Here is a 26783-nt window from a genome sequence, read left to right on the forward strand (position 1 = left end):
ATTCCAGCAATATCAGAAATGGGCTTCACACATTGTACCCATGTGGGGAATCGAACCCGGGTCTTCGGCGTGACGAGCGAACGCTTTAACCACTAGGCTACTCCCACCGCCCGGAACCAATAAGATATCCCGGCGGGGTTAAATAGAAAGAGCAGTCGAGTGAGTCTGTGAGTGGCTTCACACATTGTGTGCGCTTAAGAATCGAACACTCGTCTTCGGCGTCAGGAGCAAACGCTTTAACTAATAGGCTACCCACCCCCGCCAAGGCTGGAGTACGTAGCGGGTGGGTACATGTATATAAACTGTGTTTCAATTTTTTTGCAAGCTTAATATTGGAGAAAATTCTAAAGAAACACAGTTCGAGATCGCTCACCACCTTCGTAAAAACCCACGAGTAGTGGGTGATAGGTAAGTAGAACCGGTATCACGCAAGGGACGCAACTCCACGACGACTAAGGGCGTCTAACGCCACTTTGGCATCATGCTTTCCGGTAAGTCATGTCTTTCTGGTTGTTGCATGAGTGATACCGTCACAGTGAAAAAATGAGAGTGGGTGAGTGAGTGACTTTTAATTATACGCAGTTATATCACCTAGTTGTCAGCTTAATGTGAGAGTGAAGTCTAAAGTGATGCTGGTCTTTGACCTATACCACTGTAGTTAAACCCATGCTGACAAAGCTAGAAACTGGAGTCGGGAAGTAGTTCGAACCCACTGTTGCCTTAGGGCGTTAGACGACTGTCCACATGAAAATATGACAAACAGTTAGAAATCTAAAACTACTCAACAACTAGTGAACAATTTATTTACACTCAGGCATCGTATCCAATTTAGACACCCGGTGTCAGTGGAATCCATCAATCACCAAGTTTTCTTTCTGAATCCAAAACACAAAGCAGTGATGAATAACACTAATCGCATATAATATATTAACTGTACACTAGATTTGTGTGTATTGTTTCACAGCGCAATTAGCAATATATTCCAGTTACATGACATTGGATATTAGTAATCGAGTCTGGATAAGACAAACCGGGCATTGACAGCAAAACACAAAAAACACGCCATCGTGATGACAACCAACCCAAAGAGTCGCCAAACATCCATTTCGTTTCCTATGACCAGAAACAGCTCACTGGGTATACATTCTTCCCTGCAAATCCAACATGGGGTAAAGCACAGGGTGTTACATATTACAGGCTAAATTTATATACTTCGTATACCTGAGTGCCTTGGTATCCTGTATTACCCTTGACGGGTTAGAATTGGCCTTCATTAACCCAAGTAGCGCCTCGCGGTAGGCCCTATACTAACCTGGAACCCCGGTTTCTAACCAGTTCTACAGATTCGTGGCCATTGCAGATTGCCCTGTCCCTGTGTTTGCGGGCACTGTTGTAGGGGGCGGTGTTGTGGATTTGAACATCTCTGTAAAAATAAATAAATTATTGAACTACCTTTTGAATGATCAAATAACAACTCGTCACTTCTAAATTGCGTATCCATAGCTTTCGATCAGCTATGTGTGGTCTTGTGCACAGAGCCCTGGTCAGAAATCAGTTGAATTTAAGCAGCGTCGGTCACGGAGAGTCCGTGGATGGGTGACCGTGTTTAGCAGCTTGACTACTGCGTGTTTCCAGGACTTCAGTCCTGCCCCACAACATGTGTCTCATATAGTCAGTGAATAGGTACCCGTTGGGATAAGATGGTCGTATGACTATTAACCTAGCGCGTCACAGGAGGCTTGGGCTAAGCGGTGTAAAAATGTCTGCTTTTGGGGCGTAATTTTGTCCTTAGCACCACTGAGAATGTTTGAGGTGGACATTAAGCGCTGTATAAATGTATTATTATTATTATTATAATTATATATATGGGAGTTGTGACAATTTACACATGTCAGAGGCGTACACAAATCATGTATTCTAGACAACCAGACTAAGTGACCAGCCTGGGGGTCGGGGTGGGGTGTGGGTGGGGTGGGGTTGGGGTTAGGTCGCTCACTTTGACTTTTGAAATTAGGTGCCTGACTCTTAGACGGTGGGTTCGAATCCCGAAAGGGGCTCAACCTAAGTACTGGAGTGAGTACTTTACTGAGAAAGTGTAATCCAAAGATAATATATGCTACGAAGGAAGGAATTCAAATAGTGAATGATGAGCGAGTAAGGATGCTTTACGCCGCTTAATGCAGTATTAAATAATATGATGGAGGGCGGCAACTGAAATTCTGCTTGACACATTTAACCATCTTTGGAATCCTTTGTCAGTCTTATATAAAATGGAAGATGTTCTCTCAGAACAATAGGGATTTGTCAATTTACATAAGGCACCAAAAAAACAAGAGCTAAAACAGAACTAAGCCAAAATGCATAAACAAAACACAAACAAACAAAATCATGTCCACGGTGCCATATTACCAACTTATGCAATGTGCACCAGTACGTCATGCATTGAAATATTGTCTGGCATTGAAGAATCAAGGATAAACACGAGTCCTTCGCTCTAGTTCATTTAAGCCTCTTCAAACAATTATCCTCGTAAACTAACTAAAAAAATAGTTTCCCTTTGTAGAAATTGGTGTAAATGATATCATAAATAATAAGAACATATTGAGTGATTACCTGATCAATGTTTCATCATAATACGTTAATTGACCAAACTCACTTCACACGAGACAGCGCGACAGTTGCTGAAAGGGTGGTGGTGACCTCAATTAGCGATGTCAGTATCGGGTGTAATCACCATCTGCGTCGATAACGACACGGCGGTGACGACGAGCCATGAGACAACGTCTCCAATGAGATGATGCTCTGTTCCGATGAACATAATACGTCTTGCAACTTCCGGTTGCGCCATTCTTGTTTGCGACAAGTTGACGGACAGGTTTATTTTTAACAAATGGCATTTCGTAACCGTTGATTACGGTTGAAGAAAAATGTTTATTTATGAGCACCTGATAGCCAAAGAATCATTTTATGCTGTTCACATTTACAAAAAAAACCATCCCAATGTCCACAAACACGCACACATCCAAATTGTGTGCCATAGGTTAACAAGCACGTGCAATTTGGTTATCACGATCATAAAATGGAGGAGAAACTGTATTAGAAGATTTATTTTTAATGCATATAATAGTTGTTTGTAACTGAACTTCGTATGAAACAGGGGCGGTGGGGTAACCCAGTGGTTAAAGCGTTCGCTCGTCACGCCGAAGACCCGGTTCGAATCCCCACATGGGTACAATGTGTGAAGCCCATTTCTGGTGTCCCCCGCCGTGATATTGCTGGAATATTGCTAAAAGCGGTGTAAAACCATACTCACTCACTCACTCATATGAAACAGAAAACCTTTTACCGTTAATGTATGGCTCAGTCGGGTTGCCTAGTGGTTAAAGCGTTCACTTCTCACACGTAAAACCCAACGTTGCATTCCCCACATGGGTACAATATGCGAGGCCCATTTCTGGTTAGAGGGATGTAATACAAATACTCACTCACTCACCGTATTCACAGATGTATGAGCACTGTTGGGTTAACAGATGACAGGGAGGATCCACTCACTCACTCACTCACCGTATTCACAGATGTAAGAGTAGTGTTGGGGCCACATATGACAGGGGTGATCCACTCAGTATTCACAGATGTAAGAGTAGTGTTGGGGCCACAGATGACAGGGGTGATCCACTCACTCACTCACTTACCGTATTCACAGATGTAAGAGTAGTGCTGGGGCCACAGATGACAGGGGTGATCCACTCACTCACTCACTCACCGTATTCACAGATGTAAGAGTAGTGCTGGGGCCACAGATGACAGGGGTGGTCCTCCCAAGTGTAGGCCTTCGTACTCTTCATCAGCACACAGTCCTCGACGCCATGAGCGAAGTTAGGCTCTCCTGCTGCCCAGTCGGTGTAAGTGACTGTATCACCTGAAATCATATTTATGAGTAATATGTCAAGTTGGTAAATTAGTTAAATGTAAAGGCTGTTAATAACTGATTGGGGGCGTTTGGGTAGCCTAGTGGTTAAGGCGTTCGCTCGTCACGCCGAAAGGCCCGGGTTCGATTCCCCACATGGGTACAATTTGTGAAGCCCATTTCTGGTGTCCCCCGCCGTGATATTGCTGGAATATTGCTAAAAACGGCGTAAAACTATACTCAGTCAGTCAGTCAGTAATAACTGATTGCTAAAACATTTAACAAGTCACATGTTACTAGGTAATACTGTAAAATACAAATACCCATACAAGAAACTGGAGGACATAACGGACTCTATTGCTTACGATGAAGTGCCTGACTGTTTTAGGGACTTGCTGTATATATTCATCGAACCGTAAGCAAGGATCTAGGGTCCCTTTTTTCAATATAACGGTAGTTCACTGCATGGAGTGCGATGTCCTTCATGTGACGGTCAACTTTGATAATCTGATCGCTAGGCGTGGCGTGGCGTGGCGTGGCGTGGCGTGGCGTGGCGTGGCGTGGCGTGGCGTGGCGTGGCGTGGCGTGGCGTGGCTTGGTGTATGTGTGTGGTGTGGTGTGGTGTGGTGTGGTGTGGTGTGGTGTGGTGTGGTGTGGTGTGGTGTATGTGTATGTGTATGTGTATGTGTATGTGTGGTGTGGTGTGGTGTGGTGTGGTGTATGTGTGAGTGTGTGTGTGGGGGGGGAGAGTGGTGTGGTGTGGTGTGTGGCGTGACGTGGCGTGGCTTGACGTGGCGTGGCGTGACGTGGCGTGGTGACGTAAAAGCAACGAATAAATGGAGGGAGATACCGAACTTATTAACCTCGAGCAACACTATGACACGATGGCTCAAACAAACAAACACAAATGATTATCACTTCACAGACGCGTTAATGATGAGAAACAATTACCTGAAGCCCATTCATTAGTTGACTCAACCTTCTGATCATTAAGGCCAATCCATATGCCGTGTTTGGCGAAATTCAGCCGAACCAGGGTGCTGACGAGGAACTGTTGGGTCTCAGCGTCGTTTACACTGACAAGAGAGCCTCCCATGCTTCTGCACTGAGCGTTAGCATCTGGCCAGTACGCCTCGTGGAACACTACAAACTCATAACACCGATTCCTGAAAGTCCTCAAGTATTGGTTCCTTGGGATAGCCGATAGGCATTTACTGAAGTCATCTTCCTCTGCAAAAGCTGGAACAGAATATTGCTTCAGTTACAGTCAAACACCGTTGTGTCGAACGTTAATGTGTCGAACTTATAATTACTGCTATCTCGAAGTAAAAGCTTGAGAACTGGGTATTTCTAATTTAGTCCTATGTTTTATTTTGTGTTGATCCTCCGATGACTCGGAGTAGTAACGTTCCCTCAACTTCGACACAACGATGTTTGACGGTGCAAACATACAAGCTGCATCAGGTGCGGTGGAATATAATCATATTCAGGCACAATAAAGTGGTAAGGATATTTGCAAAGGTGGTTAAATACATCGACATGATATGTAAAAATATTAGAGTAACTGACATGATTCTAACCTTTTCGTGAACCCATGGTGTGATTATAATTTCATAGTCATTCATAAACACTTTCTTATGATATTTGTGATATTTGTTCGACCGAATATTATTGTAAGTCAGTGCGTTTGGAATTATTTTAAGGTAAAACATTGCAGAAATGTATTATCGGTTTGTTATTGAATATTGTATTGTTCAACTGACATTTTATTCTTATTCATGAAATTATGCCAGAACCTACGCGAAGTATTTGATCCCGCGCATAATGAGTTACGTCAAAGACCACATCCCTGTTGTACTCCAAGCTTGTATTGCCTTGTAGCTAAGCAACGTGTGATGTTGCTGACGGCTGTGGATGTAAGGCGTGCCTATGAGGGGAGAAGTAATTGACCAAAGCAACTATTATTGTCAGTAAAGAGTATTAACAAAACACTGGCTCGACATTAATCGGTATTTGAAGGAAAATTAATTAAAGCCAGAGTGCAGTATGTCAGTACTTCAGCGCGAAATCGCTAGGCCTGCAACTGGTCGTTGGTGTTAATTGGGTTTAGGACACGCACTTTTGATTTAATTTTGTCCACAATATACATGTAGTTTGTGTCGAACGATATAATATAGTACGTTCGCAATGAATTTGTATGAGAACAGTGTAAGTCCGAAATGCTAAATACCAAGTTGAAGTTTCATGATTTGACAGTAAGATGTGTGTAGTATACATACTCAGTCAATATGTCTTTATTTATATGTAAAATCTGCCTACTCTGGAATTCTGAGCAAGCCTTATTTATAACAAGATTTCCAGGTGTTTCACACATTGAATTTAATGATATAAATTAAAAGCAAAGTTTTGATGATTTAGGTAGGTATACACACAACATACGCATTTAAAAATCAAATCCATATTAAGGTAAACATAAGGACATGTGCAAATGTAAACCTAATTAATTATCTTTTTATCGTTGTCTTTTCACTCAACTCGACCTACAATCTATCAAAAATCGTGATAGAATATATGGAAAGGGTAGTTAATACCTATATACATTTTGTAATGTTTCAGTCAGGGCTTTGAAGCACTGAAATTTGAAAGAGTTATAAATGTTTGTGTCAAATGTGTAGTGATGTGGACAAAAGAGTTCATTACAGAATGATAATAAGTAACCAAAGGATAAAGTCCTGATGCTAATAGGAATGATTCGTGCCTATATAACTTTAATGCTTGCCAGTCAACTGCACCAATAATCTGTATGACTCCTTTACATTTGTTTTAAACAGTTTCTTAGAATAGGAGATTTAGAACAGTTGATAGTGTATGTGTTGTTATAGTTTCTTATACGAAAAACAACAGTGAAGCAATTAATTATTAAAGAAGAAAAAGAGATTTTAGCTATATGTCACTTTCAGCAGAATAACTTGGGACTTTGGGGGCAAAGTAGTCTAAGGTGCTGCATTGTGCCCTGACTTGACGTAAGTCTGGGTTCGAATCCTATTCTGATTCGGATTGTTTGGTTAGCCCCGTAACTGCGCTCATGTGCTTCAACTAAAGTGGTTAACGTCAATTACCTGATTCACTTTGGGTTTTTCACCTCCACTGTGAAGTAACTTGGACACAGTTCAAAGTGTTGTATTGACAAACACATAAGCTCAGTAATGGTACTCAACGTAAGGTTGATTACAAATCCTGTACTGGTTTAATATGTGTGCGTTTTTAAGGTTATTTACCAGCCGCTTCAGTAAGTGAAGAGAGAACAGGCTAATCCAACTGACAACAGCGTCTCTCGCGTCTCAGCGTCTTTTGAATTGGGTCAGGGGCTTCACAGAATGATTTTGTTCCTTTTAACTTATCAGAAAATATGTTCGGCAATCTTAAATACTTACGTTCGCTGACTCCTTGTCAGTAAATATAAGTTGCCTCTTCTGCAGTTTAAGTCTAACAGTTTCGAAATTTCGGCTTTAACACAAGTTGATGTGTGATGTTGATGTGTGATGTGTGATGTTGATGTTGATGTTGATGTTGATGTGTGATGTTGATGTTGATGTGTGATGTTGATGTTGACGTGATGCAGGTCTTAGGCATTAATCACTCAGGTAAACTAACATGGGTGGGTATGAAACGAAGAAGAGTAATGTGACAAATTCTCTGAACTGATATATGATATATGATGTTGATGTGTGATGTTGATGTGTCATGTTGATGTTGATGTGTGATGTTGATGTTGACGTGATGCAGGTCTTAGGCATTAATCACTCAGGTAAACTAACATGGGTGGGTATAAAACGAAGAAGAGTAACGTGACAAATTCTGACAAAATATTTAACTAATATGGAGTGTATTAGTAATGATGCTATTACAACGAGCTGATGCTATCCATCTACAGGCATCATAGGCGATGACCTTGATGTTGACGTTGCGAATGACGTAAAGCGCTGTACCCACAAGGAAGGATATTACGTGCGCTTCTAGCTAACGAAAACCCGTAACCTGTTCACTTCACGTTGAAGCAGGGTGTACTTGTACTGCCATCCTCGGCTGTTCTTCAAGACCTCTCCAGCGTCCAACATGTCTGGGATGAGACGGTTCGACGACTACGACAGGACAAGAACCGGCTCGTGAAACTTGTTCAGCTGGGCCAGGCAAAGTCGACAGCTACATATACCGCCTTCCGGTTGCATTCAGTCATATTAAATATACCGCTGCTGACTCTCCTGTGTCAACTCAAATGGTGTACCCGTGAAGATCCGGGTAAGAATTGGTCTTCAGACACCCGTGCTTGTCGTAAGGCACGACTAGCGGGATTGGGTGGTCAGGCTCGCTGACTTGGTTGACACGTGCCTAGTATCCCAATTACGTAGATCGATGCTTTTAACGTTAATCAGTGGATTGTCTGGTCCAGAGTTCATTATCTACAGACTGCCACCATATAGATGGAATATTGCTGAGTGCGGCGTTAAAAACCAAACAAACAAGATCCAGAAGATAATGCTGACCAAGGATAAATGATTGGTGCATACTGCAAGACATAATGGCTGCCCTCAAAGACGGACGGGAATGTCTTTCCTATCCTTGACCACACAATGCGATCCAAAGTAATGAAAGATATTTTTAAACAACATAACAGAATGGGGAGTTGACAGTGTGAGGCGTGTGTGCATGTTGAGTTCCTCAAATTGGTATCAAATTCTCTTATCCGGCGCATTATAAACTGTTGATCATTTTGAAGAGATGGGTAAAATCAAACTGTTCTGTGGTTGCTCCTTGTAAAAAATATCATTACATCGTGGGGCGCGGTGGACGAGCTGTCTAAGGCCCCAGGCTAGTAATCCAGCGAGCTTGAGGTGCAGCGTTCGAGCCCACCTGTGAGCGGGTGTAAAAACCTTGGAGTCAACTTTGTGTGAAGACTCTCTCAGTGTTGTCACAAACCCTAGTGTACAGTACAGCCCTGTGCACTTAAAAGTACCCACCAATCCGTTGGTAAGCGTGAGACTAAATTAGTTGATGCGTGAGAGTGAGTGAATTAGTTGGTGTGAGTGTGAGTGTGAGTGAGAGGGTGAATGAGTAGGTGTGAGTGAAAGAATGTTTATGTGAGTGACTGAGGTGTGTGTTGGGTGAATCAGTAGGTGTGGGAGAGTGTATGAGGTGAGAGTGAATGAATAGTAACGGTTGTGCGTGTGTGTGAATGAGGTGTGTGTGTGCATGATGGCGAATAAGTAGGTGTGTGTGAGTGAATGAGGTATGTGTGACAGTGCATGAGTAGGCGTGTGCGTTAGTTAGTGAGTGAATGAGGTGGGTGTCTTGGTAAGAGAGTGAATGAGGTGTTAATGTGAATGAGCAGGTGTGTGTGAGTGAATTACGTGTGTGTTCGAGTGAATGAGGTGTTAATGTGACTGAATGAGTTGGTGTGTGTGCGTGAGTGAGTGAATGAGGTGTGTTTATGTGTGAATGAGTAGGTGTTTGATAATGAGGTTAGTTAGCATGAAGACACATTATACTGACTCCGAGCCGACCAGTCCTTGTTCTAACTTTAATGCCGAGCTCTAGGCCATATTTTAACGTCTTGACACGGCCGGGGATCGAACACGCGACCTTCCGCACTCAGGGCGGACGCTATGAGAGCCAATGAATGAGCAGGGGTCATAATGAGTGAGTTTAGTTTTACGCCGCTCTCAGCAATATTCCATCTATATGGCGGCAGTAAATAATCCAGTGCTCAACAGCATGAGCATCGATCTACGGAATTGGGATACGATGACATATGTCAACCAAGACAGCGAGCCTGACCACCCGATCATATTAGTCGCCTCTTATCAGAAGCATGGGTCACCTACTGATGATCAGTTCTTACCCGGATCTTTACGGTTAGGGTTGTATGATCTCCAGGAAGTTGAGATTGACAATACGATGTGCCGTTTGAGATTGTCATCCATTGATTGAGAGAAAAACAAAGCGCTCTTGAGCAGCTGAGCTGGATATTGGCGCCATACAAATCTTAGCATAAGAAATTGACAATCATTTTCATATGTATACTGAACCACAAAAGAAACGTCAAATATTTGTTCTTGCAAGGTGGTGCTTTTATTTTGATTGTACCGTTTTCTTAACATGTTTTTTCAATCCAAATTGACAGTTATTACCGACATGAATGTGTTTTCTGATGAAAAAGCATATCGACTTAACCCACCGAAAAAGGCAGACATGGTAAAAGGTTCCGTATGACATTCGTGAAAATGAAAATGCACGTGCATGTCGTGACAACCTAAACTCGCAAGTCCTAAACTCGCCTGAAATCATTTTTGTTTGGACACAACCACCAAGCCAGGTCTTACGAGAGATCAGAGGAACCAAGTCATGGGACGATTGCAAGTTGTCCAGACTGCACAGAGGGTAGCAATTTTAATGTTCATGTTAAGACAGCAGGAGTGGTATCAGGCCACTAACAGCATTCAAGACCGTCCACACAGTGGGCGACCTTCAGTAACATCGTAGTCTTGTCCTCACCGCTCAACACCTCCAAAACCGACTGTAGTTGGCAACTCAGCATCGAAATTGGTGTTATCGACAATGGAGAACTGTGCTGTTATCTCATGAAAGCCAATATTGTGTGTCGACAGTCGATGGCAGAGTGAGATTATGGCGAGGGAGTGGTGAAATGTTTTCCAATGAGTGAATTGTTGAAAGAGACTCGTGGGGTGGTCCAAGCATCAAAGTGTGGGGTTCAATCGGTCTGAACCAGTTAGCTGACATCATCGCGTTCCAGAATTTTGGTCCAGAATGAGGAAATGGCATGAAAGCTACTCGCTATGTTGCTTAAGTCATAAGACCCCACGTTGTACCACATGTTGGACGTTACAGAAATCACATCTTCCAGCAAGACAACGGTCGTGCCCACACTGCCAGCAACATTGGACTTCCTAAGACAACATGGCATCCAAACCCTACAATAGCCTGCACTCAGTCCGAATTTAAGTCCAATAGAACATCTTTGGGACGAGATTCAAAGAAGACTGAATGCCCTCCAACCAAGGATGACAACTGCGACTAGACTCGATCAGGCATTTCTCAGAGTATGGACTCAAGCGCCTATGGCCTTCATCGACCAGCTAATTCGTTCCATGTATAGACGACTCACTCTTTTATCGATGTCCATAGAGGTCACACACGATACTGACTTTGGGGTATCTTACTGGTACCATGTTTGGTGATTTTGTTTGTGTTAACTCTAAATGTGATTTCCCGAAAATGTGTTAACCATACTTGTCAAGTTTGAACTCAGTTTTCCGTTTTTATTGCTAATAAGTGTGAATTAAAGTGTGTGCTTTAAGAGACCCCTATCAGTGCGACATTTCTTTTGTGGTTCAGTATATAAAGAACGCAGTTACAATTCTTCCTCAATGTAGTTAGAACAATTCTGCTGTTGACAAATTGGTACATGATAATGTGTTAAAAAAGTATTGCTGATCAATGTAATTTGGTAATGCTTTATAATAATTACAAATCAAATCATGATCAACTTTACATTGAAATAGGAAATGAAATTAATTTTCTACAAAGTTATCACTACAAGCATTACAGAGTATTTGGTTCCTCGCAGACAAAGGAACCACCTTGAGAAAAGCAATGTACGTACGTATAAATAAAGCCTTTGTGTCAACATGAAAGAACAATACTTTTTCTCAAAAGACAAATAGCTAAGGTTAGCCTCGTGACAATAATTCATTATGTACTGCTCACACTCTCCTGGCAAAGGTTTTATTCCTTTTGGTAGTTACATGTGTTCATATTTTCAGCGATACCCAGAACAGCATCAAACATACTCATGGACGAGTTATCTTTGTGCTTGAAAGCCAAAGTCTTTGATATACAAACTTACAACGGATTGGAATACAATAGAAGGTTTAGTTTTGTTATAACTTGAAAATATCTTTTGGCCATGGGTCTTTATAAGACAAATGGCCAAGGTTAGTCTCGTGAGAATAATTCATTATGTACTGCTCACACTCTCCTGGCAGGGATTTAATTCCTTTTGATAGTTACACGTGGTCATAGTTTCAGCGATATCCAAGACAGCATCAAACATACATGAACAAGTCATATTTGTGCATGAAAGGCAAAGTGTGTTTGATATACAAACTAATAACTGATTGGAAAACAATCCATCGCGTCTCTGGAATACAATGTTTATTTTTCTTATCACTTGAAATATGTTTTGGTCATGCATGGGTCTTAATAAAAGGTCTGTTTCTTTGTCTTGGTCTTGGTTTTGGTCTTGAACACTGAAACGCGATGGTGGGCAAACTGAGCTTGGTATTCCTAACGGTCATACATTTATCAGTTGCTTTTGAATTTCAAAGCCTTACGTCTCCAACAATCTATCCGAAGCAGTTTAACCATCCTTCAACTGAGAACAAGGAGGTACAGAAAGCCGTCAGTGATCTAAAGGAGCAAAAGAGTCGCCTCGAGAAACAGGAACAGCTGATTTCAGAGCATGAGGGTGTAATAACAGACCAAGAAAAGCGTCTGTCTAAGCAGAGAGAGCTTTTGGACCAACAAATGGAAACACTGAAGGTACAAGATACACAGATCAAGGAACAAGGAGAACGTATTGACTCCCAGAATCAGATGTTGTCCGAGACGATTGTATCACAGAAGGAAGAGGCGGTGCGCTTGTCAAAGGTTGAAGAAAAACTGAAACGATTAGAGACTGAAGAAAGAATCATGACGGAGCATCATGGAGGAAGCGCCAAGAAGCAGCATCGTGAAGGTAAGACAGCGTCAGGGTGCGTTGTCGCTTGGACTGCACGGTATTACCGGTATATCGCAATATGCTTTTCAAACGATACGTATTGCAGTTTTTTTTCTGAGAACTGGTATGTTGGTAAAGAACATCTACTCAGCTAAATTAAAATTTCACACCTGTTTGACATATAAGCAAAGGATGCATTTGACTTAGGTATTATTTAATTCTGAGCACCACGGTGGCGAAGTTCCCTAGATATCAGGTCCATAGTGTGACCATTCCGACCAGAATAGTCATCCAAACCACTAAGAGTGAAAATGGTAATTCACAATTTGGATAGTGTTCCCAAAACAGGTCAATAACGCGTATGCCCCCCACGTGCGTTCACAACTGCGATGCATCGTTTCCTCATGGAATGACGGATGCGTCGAAACACACCATCGGGGATACGTCTCCATAACTGCACCAACATGGCACCAAGTTCCTGTAAAGTCTGTGGGGGATTCGGTACTTGGCGGAGACGTCTGTCCAGCACATCCCAGACGTGTTCGATGGGATTAAGGTCTGGAAACCTTGTGGGCCACTCCATGAAATCGATGCCCGTGTTCAGGAGGAAATTCCATGTCAAGTATTCCGTATGAGGTCTGGTGTTATCTTCCTGAAAGACCAGGCCTGGGCCATGAGCTGCCATGAAGGGTAGAAGGTCCGGAGTAAGCACTTGATCACGATATCCACAAAGGCACCCCAAATCATAACACTTTCGCCTCCGAATCGGTCCACTTCCTGTACACAACACTGGGCGTGACGTTCTGATCCTGCCATCAGCGAATCATAGAGAGAATCTGGATTCATCAGTAAACAAAACCCTATTCCACTGCCTCTGAGTCCATCTCAAGAGCCGTTGTGCCCACAGCTGCCGTTGACGTCGGTGTAAGGGTGTCAAAATGGGCCCACGATATGGTCGCCATACATGAAGGTGAGCGGCTCGCAGGCGATTACGTATGGTTTGCGCAGACACACGACCTTGGAACACTTCATTTCTGGTGGATTGCGAAGGTGACGTAACACAATATAGTGGTCTTCTGCTTGTGACGTCACAAGTGGTCTACCAGGACGGGGACGGTCAGCCGTGACCGCAGATTTTGGATTGCCCGACGACTGCATCACCCTCGCAACATCAGCTACGGACGTACACGTGTGCAGTTCACGCTGAACATTTGGCAGTCGTGACTTTGAAATTCACAGCATCAATTCTTGTTTGAACTCGTTTTCCTGGTTTGTCACTCTACCGTGCGTAAGTGAGCACAAAAGCACGTGTCTCATGTGGTCACGTGACAAGTGGAACGTGAAAACACACGTTTGGTCCAAAACTCGTTTGCATGTGCTACAGATCGGTGCACGTGGGAATTGACGTGCGGCATGTTGTCTTTGACAATGTCTTTACCGTCAAAATTCATGACAACTGTCACTTAACAAATTTCAATTCATTCTTTACAAATTTATGAGGTGAAGTTTTTAATTTGACTGAGTATATATGAAGTTTTTATGATTATCTTTATGGATTAAATTAATATCTACACAGACTATCTTCATAACAAATGTTTTCCTTCATTATTCAATGACAAAACGGCATACTGAAATACTATATATTGTATAAAAAAAGAAAATAGAATCCCTGACTATGCAACCTAATTTTGAGATTGCTGTTATCAGAACCATAACATATATGTTTAGGGACTTATAATGTAGAAAATAGGATTGACATACACAATTAGTGTCACTGTCAAACACTTAAGCTCTGAATATATCGCAATGCCTGAATCGCAATATATTGCAATTACAATGTGTTTGCCAATACACAGCCCTAGTCATCCTCGATAATCTACAGGGCATATATGTTTCGATTTATCATAACGTATACCCTGGAGATTATCGATAATGAGCCCTAGTTGTCACTGGTCTTAACGTTTTATGTTATATTCTTTGACGACACACATGGTGCCAATGCCGTTATTCTCAAAGCAGTTGTTGTAAATAACTGATGATCAACTCACACACGATTTCACCGTTATGGACATTTAGCATCCTCTGAATAGACTGCATGTAATGAATACAAAAGAAACGCTAGAATCACACGTCCTACTTTGCATTGAATTGCTGACACACAATTCTGCTGTTACTTGCAGGCGGTAATGCTTCTTGCATTGACGTGGTTGGATGGGAGGGAAACGATGGGGTATGATAGCCTGTATCTAGATATACAGTATCATCTGATCGCTTTAGCAATGGAAATGGTCAATGCTCATGATGTTGATCACTGAGTTGTCCAGACAACCAAAAAGTCCATATAATGATTGGGCCATAACGATTATTTCAAGGATACAATTTGTAGTATATAATTTGCAGATATATATATTTACTATTTTAAGATAGAAATATTTACGATCAACCCAAACGATACTTTGTCTTCTTGTTAATTGAAATCACAATACTATACCATGAGGTTATAGGTAGTTATTTCTAATTCCCATCTTTCAAGGAAACTTCACATACCTTGAAGAGGTGGGTCTATCCTTTGCTCTTATTAAGACGACCGTGCAGAATTGGAAAATGGAAAAATATTGCCGTGAGATGGTTGAAGGAGGTCGACTGATTGTCTTGGATACGAAATCAAAGTATGAGGCAATGCAGCATTACATGAACGAGGATGCGGGTAAGTATCCTGTAACGTCTTGACAGGGTATCCGATTAGATGAGGTCTTTTGGGGTCTGACAGAAACTGAAGCCTGATAGACACCTATGCTGAAATATCAAATATTCTATTTGGGAAAGAAAAACTCCGCTGAGCAGCACTTCCAATTATCAGTATAACGATTATGTACAAATTAAAGCAAATTTACATCAAAGAGGGACACAGTCAGGCTGGTAAGGCTCATCATCAGCTCAGGGCCCTCGCCACCTCTACACGCAGCCCAGACAGCAAATGCGATCTCTCCCAGGAAACGCTGCCTACTCGAACCCATCAAGAACTTTCCTGAGAATATGATGACTCCCCAACACTGCCGCTTTTAGTATGACCCAACCCGTGTAGGTCCGGATTAGAATTGATCTTAAGTGCTTGTCGTAAGAGGCGACTAACGGCATCGGGTGGTCAGGCTTGCTGGCTTGGTTGACACATGTCATCGGTTCCCAAGTGCGCAGATCGATGCTCATGCTGTTGATCATTGGATTGTCTGGTCCAGACTCGATTATTTACAGACCGCCACCATAAAGCTGGAATATTGCTGAGTGCGGCGTAAAACTAATCTCAAACACTCTTACTTTAACTTTACCCAGTGTGTCCGACGGGCTGTGCCCCTGGTGGAACACACATGCACACTGCTGATCTGCGTCAACAGCGTGAATGATTCCACTTGGTCTACTCCCATCGCTGTACCGTCCAGTAGTACATCGCCATCAACAAAATCAAACTTAACATTGATATCCTTTCAAGCTACTTTTTGGTGCTTTAAATAGCTGTGAAATTCCATGCTTTCATCATGAGCCTTGACATGCCTCACCAGATATGGGCAAAAGTCCACAATGTAATTCCATCATGAATCAATTCCCCGATCTTCCGAATTTGTTGGCAAATACAGACGATTATTAGAGGAACGAGGGCGGTGGGTTCTGTTGTCATGCATGGTCCTTTTAGTCAGAATTTAGATGTCTTGCTTTGTCAAACCAATGCAACTACCCCAAAGGAATAGGAAACGACTGGCACAGCAAAGGTGGCTTTGACCTTGTTTCAAGTTTTTTAAAATTTAGCGCTGGGGGCTGTGGTGTACGCTAGTGGTTAAAGCGTTCGCTCGTCACGCATCAGGCCCGGGCACGATTTCATGGGTACAATGTCTGAAGCCCATTTCTGGTGTTCCCCGGTGATATTGGTGGAACATTGCTAAAACGGCGTAAACTCAACTCACTCACACTCACACTTTTAGCTCTGAGCTCCACATTTTCTGGCAAGTTGTTTACACATCGTGAAGTTCGTCTTGAATTTGGGCATTCTGGAGTTTGTTTGGAACTTGCATTACAGTAGTGTTCGCGGTACAAAAAAAACCCTTTACGTTTCTCAAACGCATAGCCCTTGGAATCTTGGGTGATTCGGTAACATCGCCATGTCAAAACGCAGGACGTTACATTTCAGTATCATGAAAATTAAGGAAGTAATTTAGAAGTGTAACGACCCAGAACACAAAATGTACATTTATTTGCGTGAAACGGGATTTTACGTTAACGCTAACATTGATTACAAGATAGGCGTAGAACTGATCTTCGAAAAGATGCTCCAAAACTCCTCCCCTTGTCAATGCATCCATGTTATTTTTCGAATAATCTTTGTTTAGATATTCATGTCACCGCTGTCCCAATCGTGTAAAACGATTAATTTTGTTGTGTCAGCACAATATATTGGTAATATCCATATATGTTGGTAATATCCAGCAATGGTTCTATTTCAGACGTGGGAACTCCCTTTTATATTGGATTAAAACGGCGAGGAGCCAAGAAGATACATCACTGGTCCAACGGGAAGCCGATAGACGACAACTTCTGGTGTTCGGGACCAGGAAGACCACACAGTTCGCCATGCACAGCGCTGACACGAAATCGAGCTGGTTACTGTATCGGTGTAAAACCTTGCACTGGAGGACGTATCATTTGTGAAAAACCTTAACATTGAACAAAACACGATTTGTCACAAATATTGAACAAGTAAATAGAAATATGCATTTAAAATTTGAATTGTGTTTGCTTATGCATTCTTTTATTGTGTTGTTTGAAGTATGCATGCAGGGACTTGTTTCTTTTATTGTGTGTTTGAAGTATGCATGCAGGGACTTGTTTCTTTTATTGTGTGTGTGAAGTATGCATGCAGGGACTTGTTTCTTTTATTGTGTGTTTGAAGTATGCATGCAGGGACTTGTTTCTTTGTTTTGATTGTGTGTTTGTTTCTTTTAGTATGCATATGCATGCAGGGACTTGTTTCTTTTATTGTGTGTTTTCTTTTAGTGTGCATGCAGGGACTTGTTTCTTTTATTGTGTGTTTGAAGTATGCATGCAGGGACTTGTTTCTTTTATTGTGTGTTTGAAGTATGCATGCAGGGACTTGTTTCTTTTATTGTGTGTTTGAAGTATGCATGCAGGGACTTGTTTCTTTTATTGTGTGTTTGAAGTATGTATGCAGGGACTTGTTTCTTTTATTGTGTGTTTGAAGTATGTGTTTGAAGTATGCATGCAGGTTCTTGTTTCTTTTATTGTGTGTTTGAAGTATGTATGCAGGGACTTGTTTCTTTTATTGTGTGTTTGAAGTATGCATGCAGGGACTTGTTTATTTTATTGTGTGTTTGAAGTATGCATGTAGGTTCAGTCTTGTATTGTTTTACTGACAGTTTCATGATATTTGTATCACCAAAACACACCATTTATCAACAGACATTTCATACGCAGGGCACAATCCTTTGCATACGCTGATACTCAACATTACATCCCAAACATAAATAAGCACTGCCGGTGGGCATGCTGTTGACATACCCGGAGTTTGAGGCATACCCAGTGTATTTAATTCAAAGAGCGTCATACCGCTCTTTCCCAGAAGTTGTTTTATCAAGGTTACAACATTCAAGGCCACAGTAAAGCTTTGAAAAAGTTTTATGGTAGACATGTGGAGGACATGTCAAAATTTAATTCATCGGTGACAAACATAATATCCGATGCAATTCCCTGTTTTGACTTGTAACATACGTTCCCGAATTTCAGGTGAACAATTGACTAGACTATGCATGTGTTTATGCCACCGTATGGGCAGGATAAGCTCACCTTTTCGCGAACACCTGGTACCATCACTATTTCATAGTGAATCATTTCAGGCTTGATTTATTTCACAAACAACATCGTACGGCTGTAACACTACTGAAGCAAACATATACTCACGATATAGTCACAATTGTACAATCGACTTTTAGCAGAGATTTCTTATGAATGTGGAAAGTGTTTTGTCGCGTCTATTATGTAAACACAAACGTTCAGAAGGAAATTAGGTCCAGCTTTAAGTCTAATTTTTTTATTATGAATGTATAAGAATAAGTAGGAAGTAAGAATATCACGGTTTGGTTCAGTCTTCAGTAACTAGGTCACAATTTCCCTGGCAATCATCATTAAGTTCAAAATCTAGGTGAGTGAGTGAGTTTAGTTTTACGCCGCACTCATCAATATTCCAGCTATATGGCGCGGTTGTAAATATTTGAGTCTGGACCAGACCATCCAGTGATCAACATCGATCTACGCAATTGGGATACGATGACATGTGTCAACCAAGTCAGCGAGCCTGACCACCTGATCCCGTTAGTCGTCTCTTACGACAAGCATGGATTGCTGAATACCAATTTTAACCCGGATCTTCACGAGTTACATCAAACTGACATACTGTTCAAAGAGGTACTCATGCTTATATCAATGATTCTGGATTTAAGTTCTGTTTATCGCCAGTAGCTTTTAGATAAGATCAAATAAAGCGAGTTTCTCATTATCAAACCAACCATCCACATGCAACAAAGCAATACATACTATCGCCTGACGTTGATAACATCACTGGAGATATAAAACATACAGTTTTCCCAGAAATTATTAAGAAAATCTTTCTTTCCTTATTCTGATAATATTATTTTAAAATAAGCGTTACATTATGTAGCAAGGTACTCAATATGGGAAGCAACTCTTGTAGGCTTAAGATTCCTCTGTTGACATGGCAGATTTTACAGCAGAAGAGAAAAGAAAGCTGAAATGAAGGAGAAAATAAACCAAAGAGGACTTAGAAATATTGAGGATATTAAAAAAGAAGTGGTCGCCTATTGGGACACGCTGTCACACGATTTCTTACAAACTTGGATCGGTAGTGTACCTAGACGCATTCAGTCGTGCATTGAAGGGCAAGGAGGTCTCACAAAGTACTGACAAAAACCCCACTTAGACTGTAAGAGAACCATATCTCAACATATTCAGCTAAGTAAAACTTCTATAGTGTATATACATGATTAGGTAACAACTTTCTAAATAATTTCTGGGAATATTATATGTACAAGCGTTTATCAGTTTCGAGTGAGTGAAGGTTTTTACGCCACTTTTATCAGTATTTCGTCAAAGTCACAAGCATCCCGGGCAGTTTAATTGGGATATGTCACTTCAGCCAGCCTGCCTAGCCCCGTCTGATTGTCAATTCGAGACTCACAGAGATCATTCTCTATTTATCCCTACGGTTCGATACCTGATCAGACTGTAACATATCGTATTTGTGACAGATGTATGGTAAGCCTGCAGTACCCCGCAGCTCATCCACAATGTCAAGCTTCAGTGGTATTTGGTTATAGGCAGCTAATCTGCAATTGACAACTATGGGTTGGTAGCCATGATTACAATGGTCAAGCTGCGTTGATTTCATTTCTGTTGACAGCAAGGTCATCATTTATAGAATTATATTCAATTTACATAACCCAAAGAATATATTAATATCCCTGGTAAAACCTGCGCCAAAGTGCCTGCGATACTAGAAATGGGCTTCACTTATTGTACCTATGCGGGGATCGAACCCGTGTCTTCTCCATGACGAGTGACAGCTTTCACCACTGGGCTACTCCTACGTCTGTAAGAAAAGTAGCACATCTGAGACAGGATTCGCTTGCATCTCCCTATATTAAGGAATAGAAGCGACAAACTCCTTTCCATGTCCATAAGAAAGGGTTGGGGGATGTGCCAGACACAGGTATATACAAAGATGTTTATATGGAAATTTTATCCGTATCAACATTGATTTGAAGTAAAGCCGATGTCGCCCTTTATGCTAGAAAATCCAGTTTTAGAAACGTAAGCTAGGGAGGATCCTTCTCTCAAACATAGAGTAAACATGCTTCGGAAATATTCATAGATTCGTGTGCATACCTCGCAGCGTGTATACTAACTGAACAAACATGGTCAGCAGGGTCAATAATTCTTACTGCATTCTGTGACACGAACATGTTGCCTTATCTATAATCTGACGGTTAAGTATTATGTTCTTATAATCAATATAGAGCTACCTTCAAGGACCTTTTCGAAGATTTCTTGAAGGAGAACAACGTCAACGTTTTTTAAGTGATGTTAAAAATGATGTGTTTTATTCGCGACGTCATTGCAATCACATTAGTTGCATGAATGTAATGCATTGCTCTGTGAAATTTATCATATACACCATCGTAGTGATTCCTGGTTTCAATGCAGGTTCCTAAGTTTGTTAAGGTGTTTGTTTTGTTGCTTAACGCCGCACTCAGCAATATTCCAGCTCTATGGCGGCGGTCTGTATATAATCGAGTCTGGACCAGACAATCCAGTGATCAGCATCATGAGCATCGATCTATACAATTGTGATACTATTGGGATGTGTGAACCAAGTCAGGGAGCCTGACCACCCGAACCCGTTAGTCGCCTCTTTCAAGCATGGGTTGCTTTATACCAATTCTAACCCGGATCTTCACGGGTCACTCATCGAGGTGAGTGAGGAGGAGTGAGTGAGTGAGTGAGTGAGTGAGTGAGTGAGTGAGTGAGTGAGTGAGTGAGTGAGTGAGTGAGTGAGTGAGTGAGTGAGTGAGTGAGTGAGTGAGTGAGTGAGTGAGTGAGTGTCTTTATCTCCTCCAAACTTGGAGATTTGTAATTGAGCAGTAGGGAAGAGTTAGTTAAATGTTACGGCAATTGAGTCCACTGGAGAGGAAGAATAGCCCCACAAGGTGTAGCAGTTTATGATCCTCAATATCGAGGGAGTGTCCCCCAAGAAGAGATCTTGTTTTTTCATCCAGATCCATTGAGTCCAACATGACATACACGTCTACGCCAAACGTGTCCAGAATGGAGAGCCACAGAGTCTCTCGGTTGTCACAAACACGCTGGTCAGGGCATTCATGCAACAGATGATGAGGGAGGCACTTATGGTCTGCCGTGCAGAGCTGGCAGTTACCTGGTCTACCTGGTGTAGCAATCATATTCACAACACCTTTGAGTGCACGCTGTAGATGAAGGATCTATCGTCCCACAGTCCAGAGCTTGGAAGGTTTGTAAGAGAGTTCTACGTCGTTTGAGATCCTCTGCTCAAGCAGTGTTGTTTCAAGCTCAGTAACTTTGCTTTTCACAATTGTTTTCCATTTCTGGTTGACGGGAAATGTAGTTAAGCTGCCGTTATTGATATATTCAGTGCAATCATAAAACACCAGAAGCTTGAAGACTTCAGGAAATTAACCAAGGACAGGTTTATGGCTATAGAGGAAGAATCTGTATAGTCTGAAGAGGAGGACGGATCTTGCTGTGCAGTTGACTGTACAGTTGATTATTCTTCCTAGCAAAGTCATCTTTCTGATGGCGATCAAAGAAGAGATGGGTAGGATTCCAATCATGGACAAAACACCAGTAATCAGCATCATGGGCATCGATCTATACAATTGTGATACTATTGGGATGTGTGAACCAAGTCAGCGAGCCTGACCACCCGATCCCGTTAGTCGCCTCTTTCAAGCATGGGTTGCTTTAGACCAATTCTAACCCGGATCTTCACGGGTCACTCATCGAGGTGACAAGATGTAATTAGAAGATAAAGCTACTCTGTTTTCAATTTTGCGGTCCTTTATCGTTGATTTAAGACCGCTAAATGTAATTTAAAAACCGAACGCGTTTAAGGCTCGTAGAGGAGACTGATAATCAGGGTGCGTATTATGAAAGGGTAATCTTTCAGAGATCGCTGTAAGTACATGCTTGGGTATTTAAAACAATCATCATCAAGCGGTGCTGGTCGCATAAGGCGTCAACATGGATCTGGGCGCGGATCATTGTTCAATCACTGGATTGTCTGAATCAGACTGGAATTTTTATAGGCCTCCATCCCGTACCTGCAATACTTCAGAGTGCTGCGTAATACAAAAAACGGTCAAAGGAAATTACTGTATATATACTATTCATCTCGACTATAGGTTTGGGCGTACATAGGACATTTTGGATAATTTAGAAAGGGTCCAGAACAACGTGGGGGTAGTACTCCAATCTGATCAGCCAGCTGATGACTTTTAGTATGCGATAAAATTACCGTTGAGTGAGTGAAGTTCCAGCAATATCACGGCGGGGTCACCAGAAATGGGCTTTTCACATTGTACCTATGTGGGGAATCAAATCCGGGTCTTCGGCGTGACGAGCGAATGTTTTAACCACTAGGCTACCCCACGGCCCCAAATTACCGTTGATTAAATATTGGTCTTGTTACAATATAAGGGTTTAGGTCGTATGTCATCATGTATGAACATTTACCAATGAATATTGACTACAAGGTATGAAATATTTTATAACGGTAGACAAATGTGCTTGTACAAAAATGTAAAGTACATATATTGATAGTTTGTAGAATTTACCAAAGCAAGGGGATCCCATGAATACGTTATATGTATGTTACCATATTCTTTAGGAACACTAGTTTCCTTGACTTGTTAAATGAAGGACAAGTTGTCTTCAGAAACAATGATGCAACAATGATCAATATTTATGCATTGCATTCTTTACTTTTAGTGCTATCGATTTAACATAAACAAGGGCTAAACATCAAAATCATTTTGTAGTGTTTTTCTTCAACCACGTGGTACATTTTGAGTTTCAGTAACTCGGAAGAAACGTAGTGTGACACAAACTTAACATCAAAATAGAACACTCAGTCGACTGAATATTTTATTAAGGTAACTTTAACTAACACATATTGAGAAGGTAGAACCTGTCAGTGTTTGTTTAAACCCTATTTCTTAGTCCACACTTCATAACAACTCAGCGATAGAAATATTCATCAAAAGACAGTGTTTTCACAAGACAAATAGCAACCAAATATATATAGAACGTGATGAGAAAAACCTCGTATTCTGATCAATGTGACAGACGGAGGCCTTCAGTGATAAACATTTGTTCAAACTGTAGTGTCCTCAACAACAGACACTTAGGAATACACGCGTTAATAAACAGCCAACTTCATCTCTCGAGTCGTTCAGGAGTGTTACGGCATATAATAACCAAACATGAATAATTTATGGAATCAATCATTGGACGTGGATGCTTACAAAGATGTCCCAGACACCGTAGTTCATGACTCAGTGTGTGGATATCGGCGAGCAAGGTGCCATGTTATTTTTCATCCTTTTCACTTTTGGGTTAAGTCTTGATGTTACAACTGCCTCTCTGTGTACTGACCTGGATAGCGTGCTTCCTCTGACGACGAGTGTAGGGTTTCACGCGTTCAAGAAGCTTCACAAGGCTGGGCTATACTCGTGCGCGGCGGAATGCATATCGACTACAAAATGCACATCATTTAACTATTGTGTGGAGATAGGGTTGTGTGAGCTTGTAAGAGGAGGTACGACTACAACAACCGAAACTAGCCCTACAGAGGGATGTCTGTACAACAACATAGACGACTGGCCAAAGGTGAGTAACAGTATTTAGTCAATTTACCTGTATAGTCTGTTATGGTATACATCGTGATCTGTAAGCATTGTTCATAAAACACTGTTAATGAATCATATAGTAGACAAATGTTATTATGCTCTTTACACATATCATTGTGCTCTTTACACATATCATTGTGCTCTTTACACATATCATTGTGCTCTTTACACATATCATTGTGCTCTTTACACATATCATTGTGCTCTTTACTCTTTACATCATTGTGCTCTTTACACATATCATTGTGCTTACACATATCATTGTGCTCTTTGCTCTTACACATACACACATATCATTGTGCTTACACATTTACACATATCATTGTGCTTTTACACATATCATTGTGCTCTTTACACATATCATTGTGCTCTTTATATCATTGTGCTCTTTACACATATCATTGTGCTCTCTACACATATCATTGTGCTCTTTACACATATCATTGTGCTCTTTACACATATCATTGTGCTCTTTACACATATCATTGTGCTCTTTACACATATCATTGTGCTCTTTACACATATCATTGTGCTCTTTACACATATCATTGTGCTCTTTACACATATCATTGTGCTCTCTATTACACATATCATTGTGCTCTATCTTGTGCTCTCTACAAATTGTGTAATGTGGGCTTTACAAATATTAAAGTGCTCTTTACAAAAATACTATATTTTGTGCTCTTTAAACATGTTATTTTTCTTTTTACACGTTTTTTGCTTTTTACACATATCATTGTGCTCTTTTCAAATGTTACTGTAGGCTTTACAAATATTAATATGCTTTTACAAATACTATTGTAATCTTTTTACATGTTCATGTTCGCTTAGACACATATCATTGTACTCTTTACACATGTAAATGTACACTTTACACCTGTTGTGGTGCTCTTTCCACATGTTAATGTAGGTTTTATACTTGTTATTGTGTTCTTTCCACACGTTAATGTAGGATTTACAAAATTATAATGTTCTTACACATACTATTGTATTCTTTACACATGTTAATGCATGCTTCTCATATTAATAAGGCCGTTACACATTTTAATTTGCCCTTTACAAATGTTACTGTGGCAATCTTCAACACATATTATTGTGCCCTTTTATTGTGCTTTTCATGTCAATATTCGCTTAACACATGTTATTGTGCCCTTTACACATATTATTGTGCTTTTCACATAACGTAATGTGGGCTTTATACATGTTATTATGCTCTTTTCACATATTAAGCAGGGTTTTTAGATTATTATTGAGTTCTTTCCATACGTTAGTGTACGTTTTACACATATTACTGTGCCCTTTAAACGAGTTATTGTGCAGTGCCTGATTGTTGTAATCCAACACTGGAAAGGAAAACAACCGTTACCAACAAGTCTGTGTATACCACAATGGACATTTTAATGACCACAAGTGACCAAGATTGTCTGGACAGGGTTAGATCTGTCTGAAAAGCCACCTGGTCAATATCGGCATCTTTTCAGTTATTAATGATATATATATGACAGTACATTTTAGTCGATGATAATCAATATGACAATCAGTAAATGTTGCTTACTACAAATAAAGGGTGAACGTATTCTGTTATTTTCAGAGAAAATGTTAAGAGGATGACATTGGTTTGACAATGTTGATCATTTGATCCTGGGGCTGACGAACCTAGAAATGAACTCAGGGGGAAATGGAGGTGTGTACCCTGAATTGCGACATCTTTCACGGCGGGAACACGTGCACTTAAGTTTTTCTTCATAACTAACAAGAGTATTGCTAATGAATACGGCGGTCATATTGAAAATCAGCTTAGAACCTCTTGACGAAGTCCATGTTCCATCACTGGTGGGAAATTCACTGAGTCATCTTAGAAGAATTGTCAGTTTCTGGACAAGTGATGTGGGAGCTTAAGTAGAGTTTTAAAAATGCAGAGAAGGAAAATGCATAATTTAAAGTAGTGTTATGTTTTGACCCCCTCTAGTTACCTCAGGTAAATGCATCCTCATGAGCAATTTCGGGTGTCGGGTGTCACTATTGGTCCAGTGGTTTTTGCGGAATGGATGTTCACGAAAATTTACGAAACAGACACCATCGTGGATTTAAAAGGATAAAAGATCATTATATGACTCTTGCACAATTCTGTAATATTGCTCATCAAATATGGAATATAAAAATCAAAATGCAAAAGAACACAAACTATCAGATTAACAATTTTTTTCAACGAATAATTTACCAAACAGACAACATCGTCGACTTAAAAAGTTGGACTTGGTAAAGGTTTCAAAGGTTTTATGATAGATATGTGAAAACATTTCCACTTTTCACGCATTGGTGACAATTCCATATATTGACTTTTATGATATATATATGATCCCGTGTTGCTTCACTAAACATGACTGCACATAATACTGCCACATTATTATGTCTAAACGCTTACATATGTACATCGTTATCTATTGATCGTGATATATTTATTGCTTATAACCCTGCAGAAATCACCATATGCCATATGTAATGTTGTGATTTTGTTTTGCCTCAAAAGGTAAAATGCTTCATCAGTTTTACTACC

General features: G+C 40.9%; 1 protein-coding gene across 1 annotated transcript; it reads right to left on the minus strand.

Annotated features, from left to right (window-relative positions):
• Positions 1-787: 787 nt before the first annotated feature.
• Positions 788-5503, minus strand: LOC124286614 (macrophage mannose receptor 1-like). The gene is made up of 5 exons (XM_046722997.1): positions 5488-5503; positions 4859-5146; positions 3764-3919; positions 1333-1423; positions 788-875 (listed from the first exon to the last, which is right to left on the minus strand). The coding sequence occupies exons 1-4, from the start codon at positions 5501-5503 to the stop codon at positions 1338-1340; spliced, it is 546 nt and encodes a 181-aa protein (XP_046578953.1). The 3' UTR covers positions 788-875; positions 1333-1337.
• Between the last annotated feature and the right edge of the window lie 21280 nt (positions 5504-26783).

Source organism: Haliotis rubra, unplaced genomic scaffold (assembly GCF_003918875.1).
Source record: "Haliotis rubra isolate DU_JTF1 unplaced genomic scaffold, ASM391887v1 Scf1100, whole genome shotgun sequence".
Lineage (NCBI taxonomy): Eukaryota > Metazoa > Mollusca > Gastropoda > Lepetellida > Haliotidae > Haliotis > Haliotis rubra.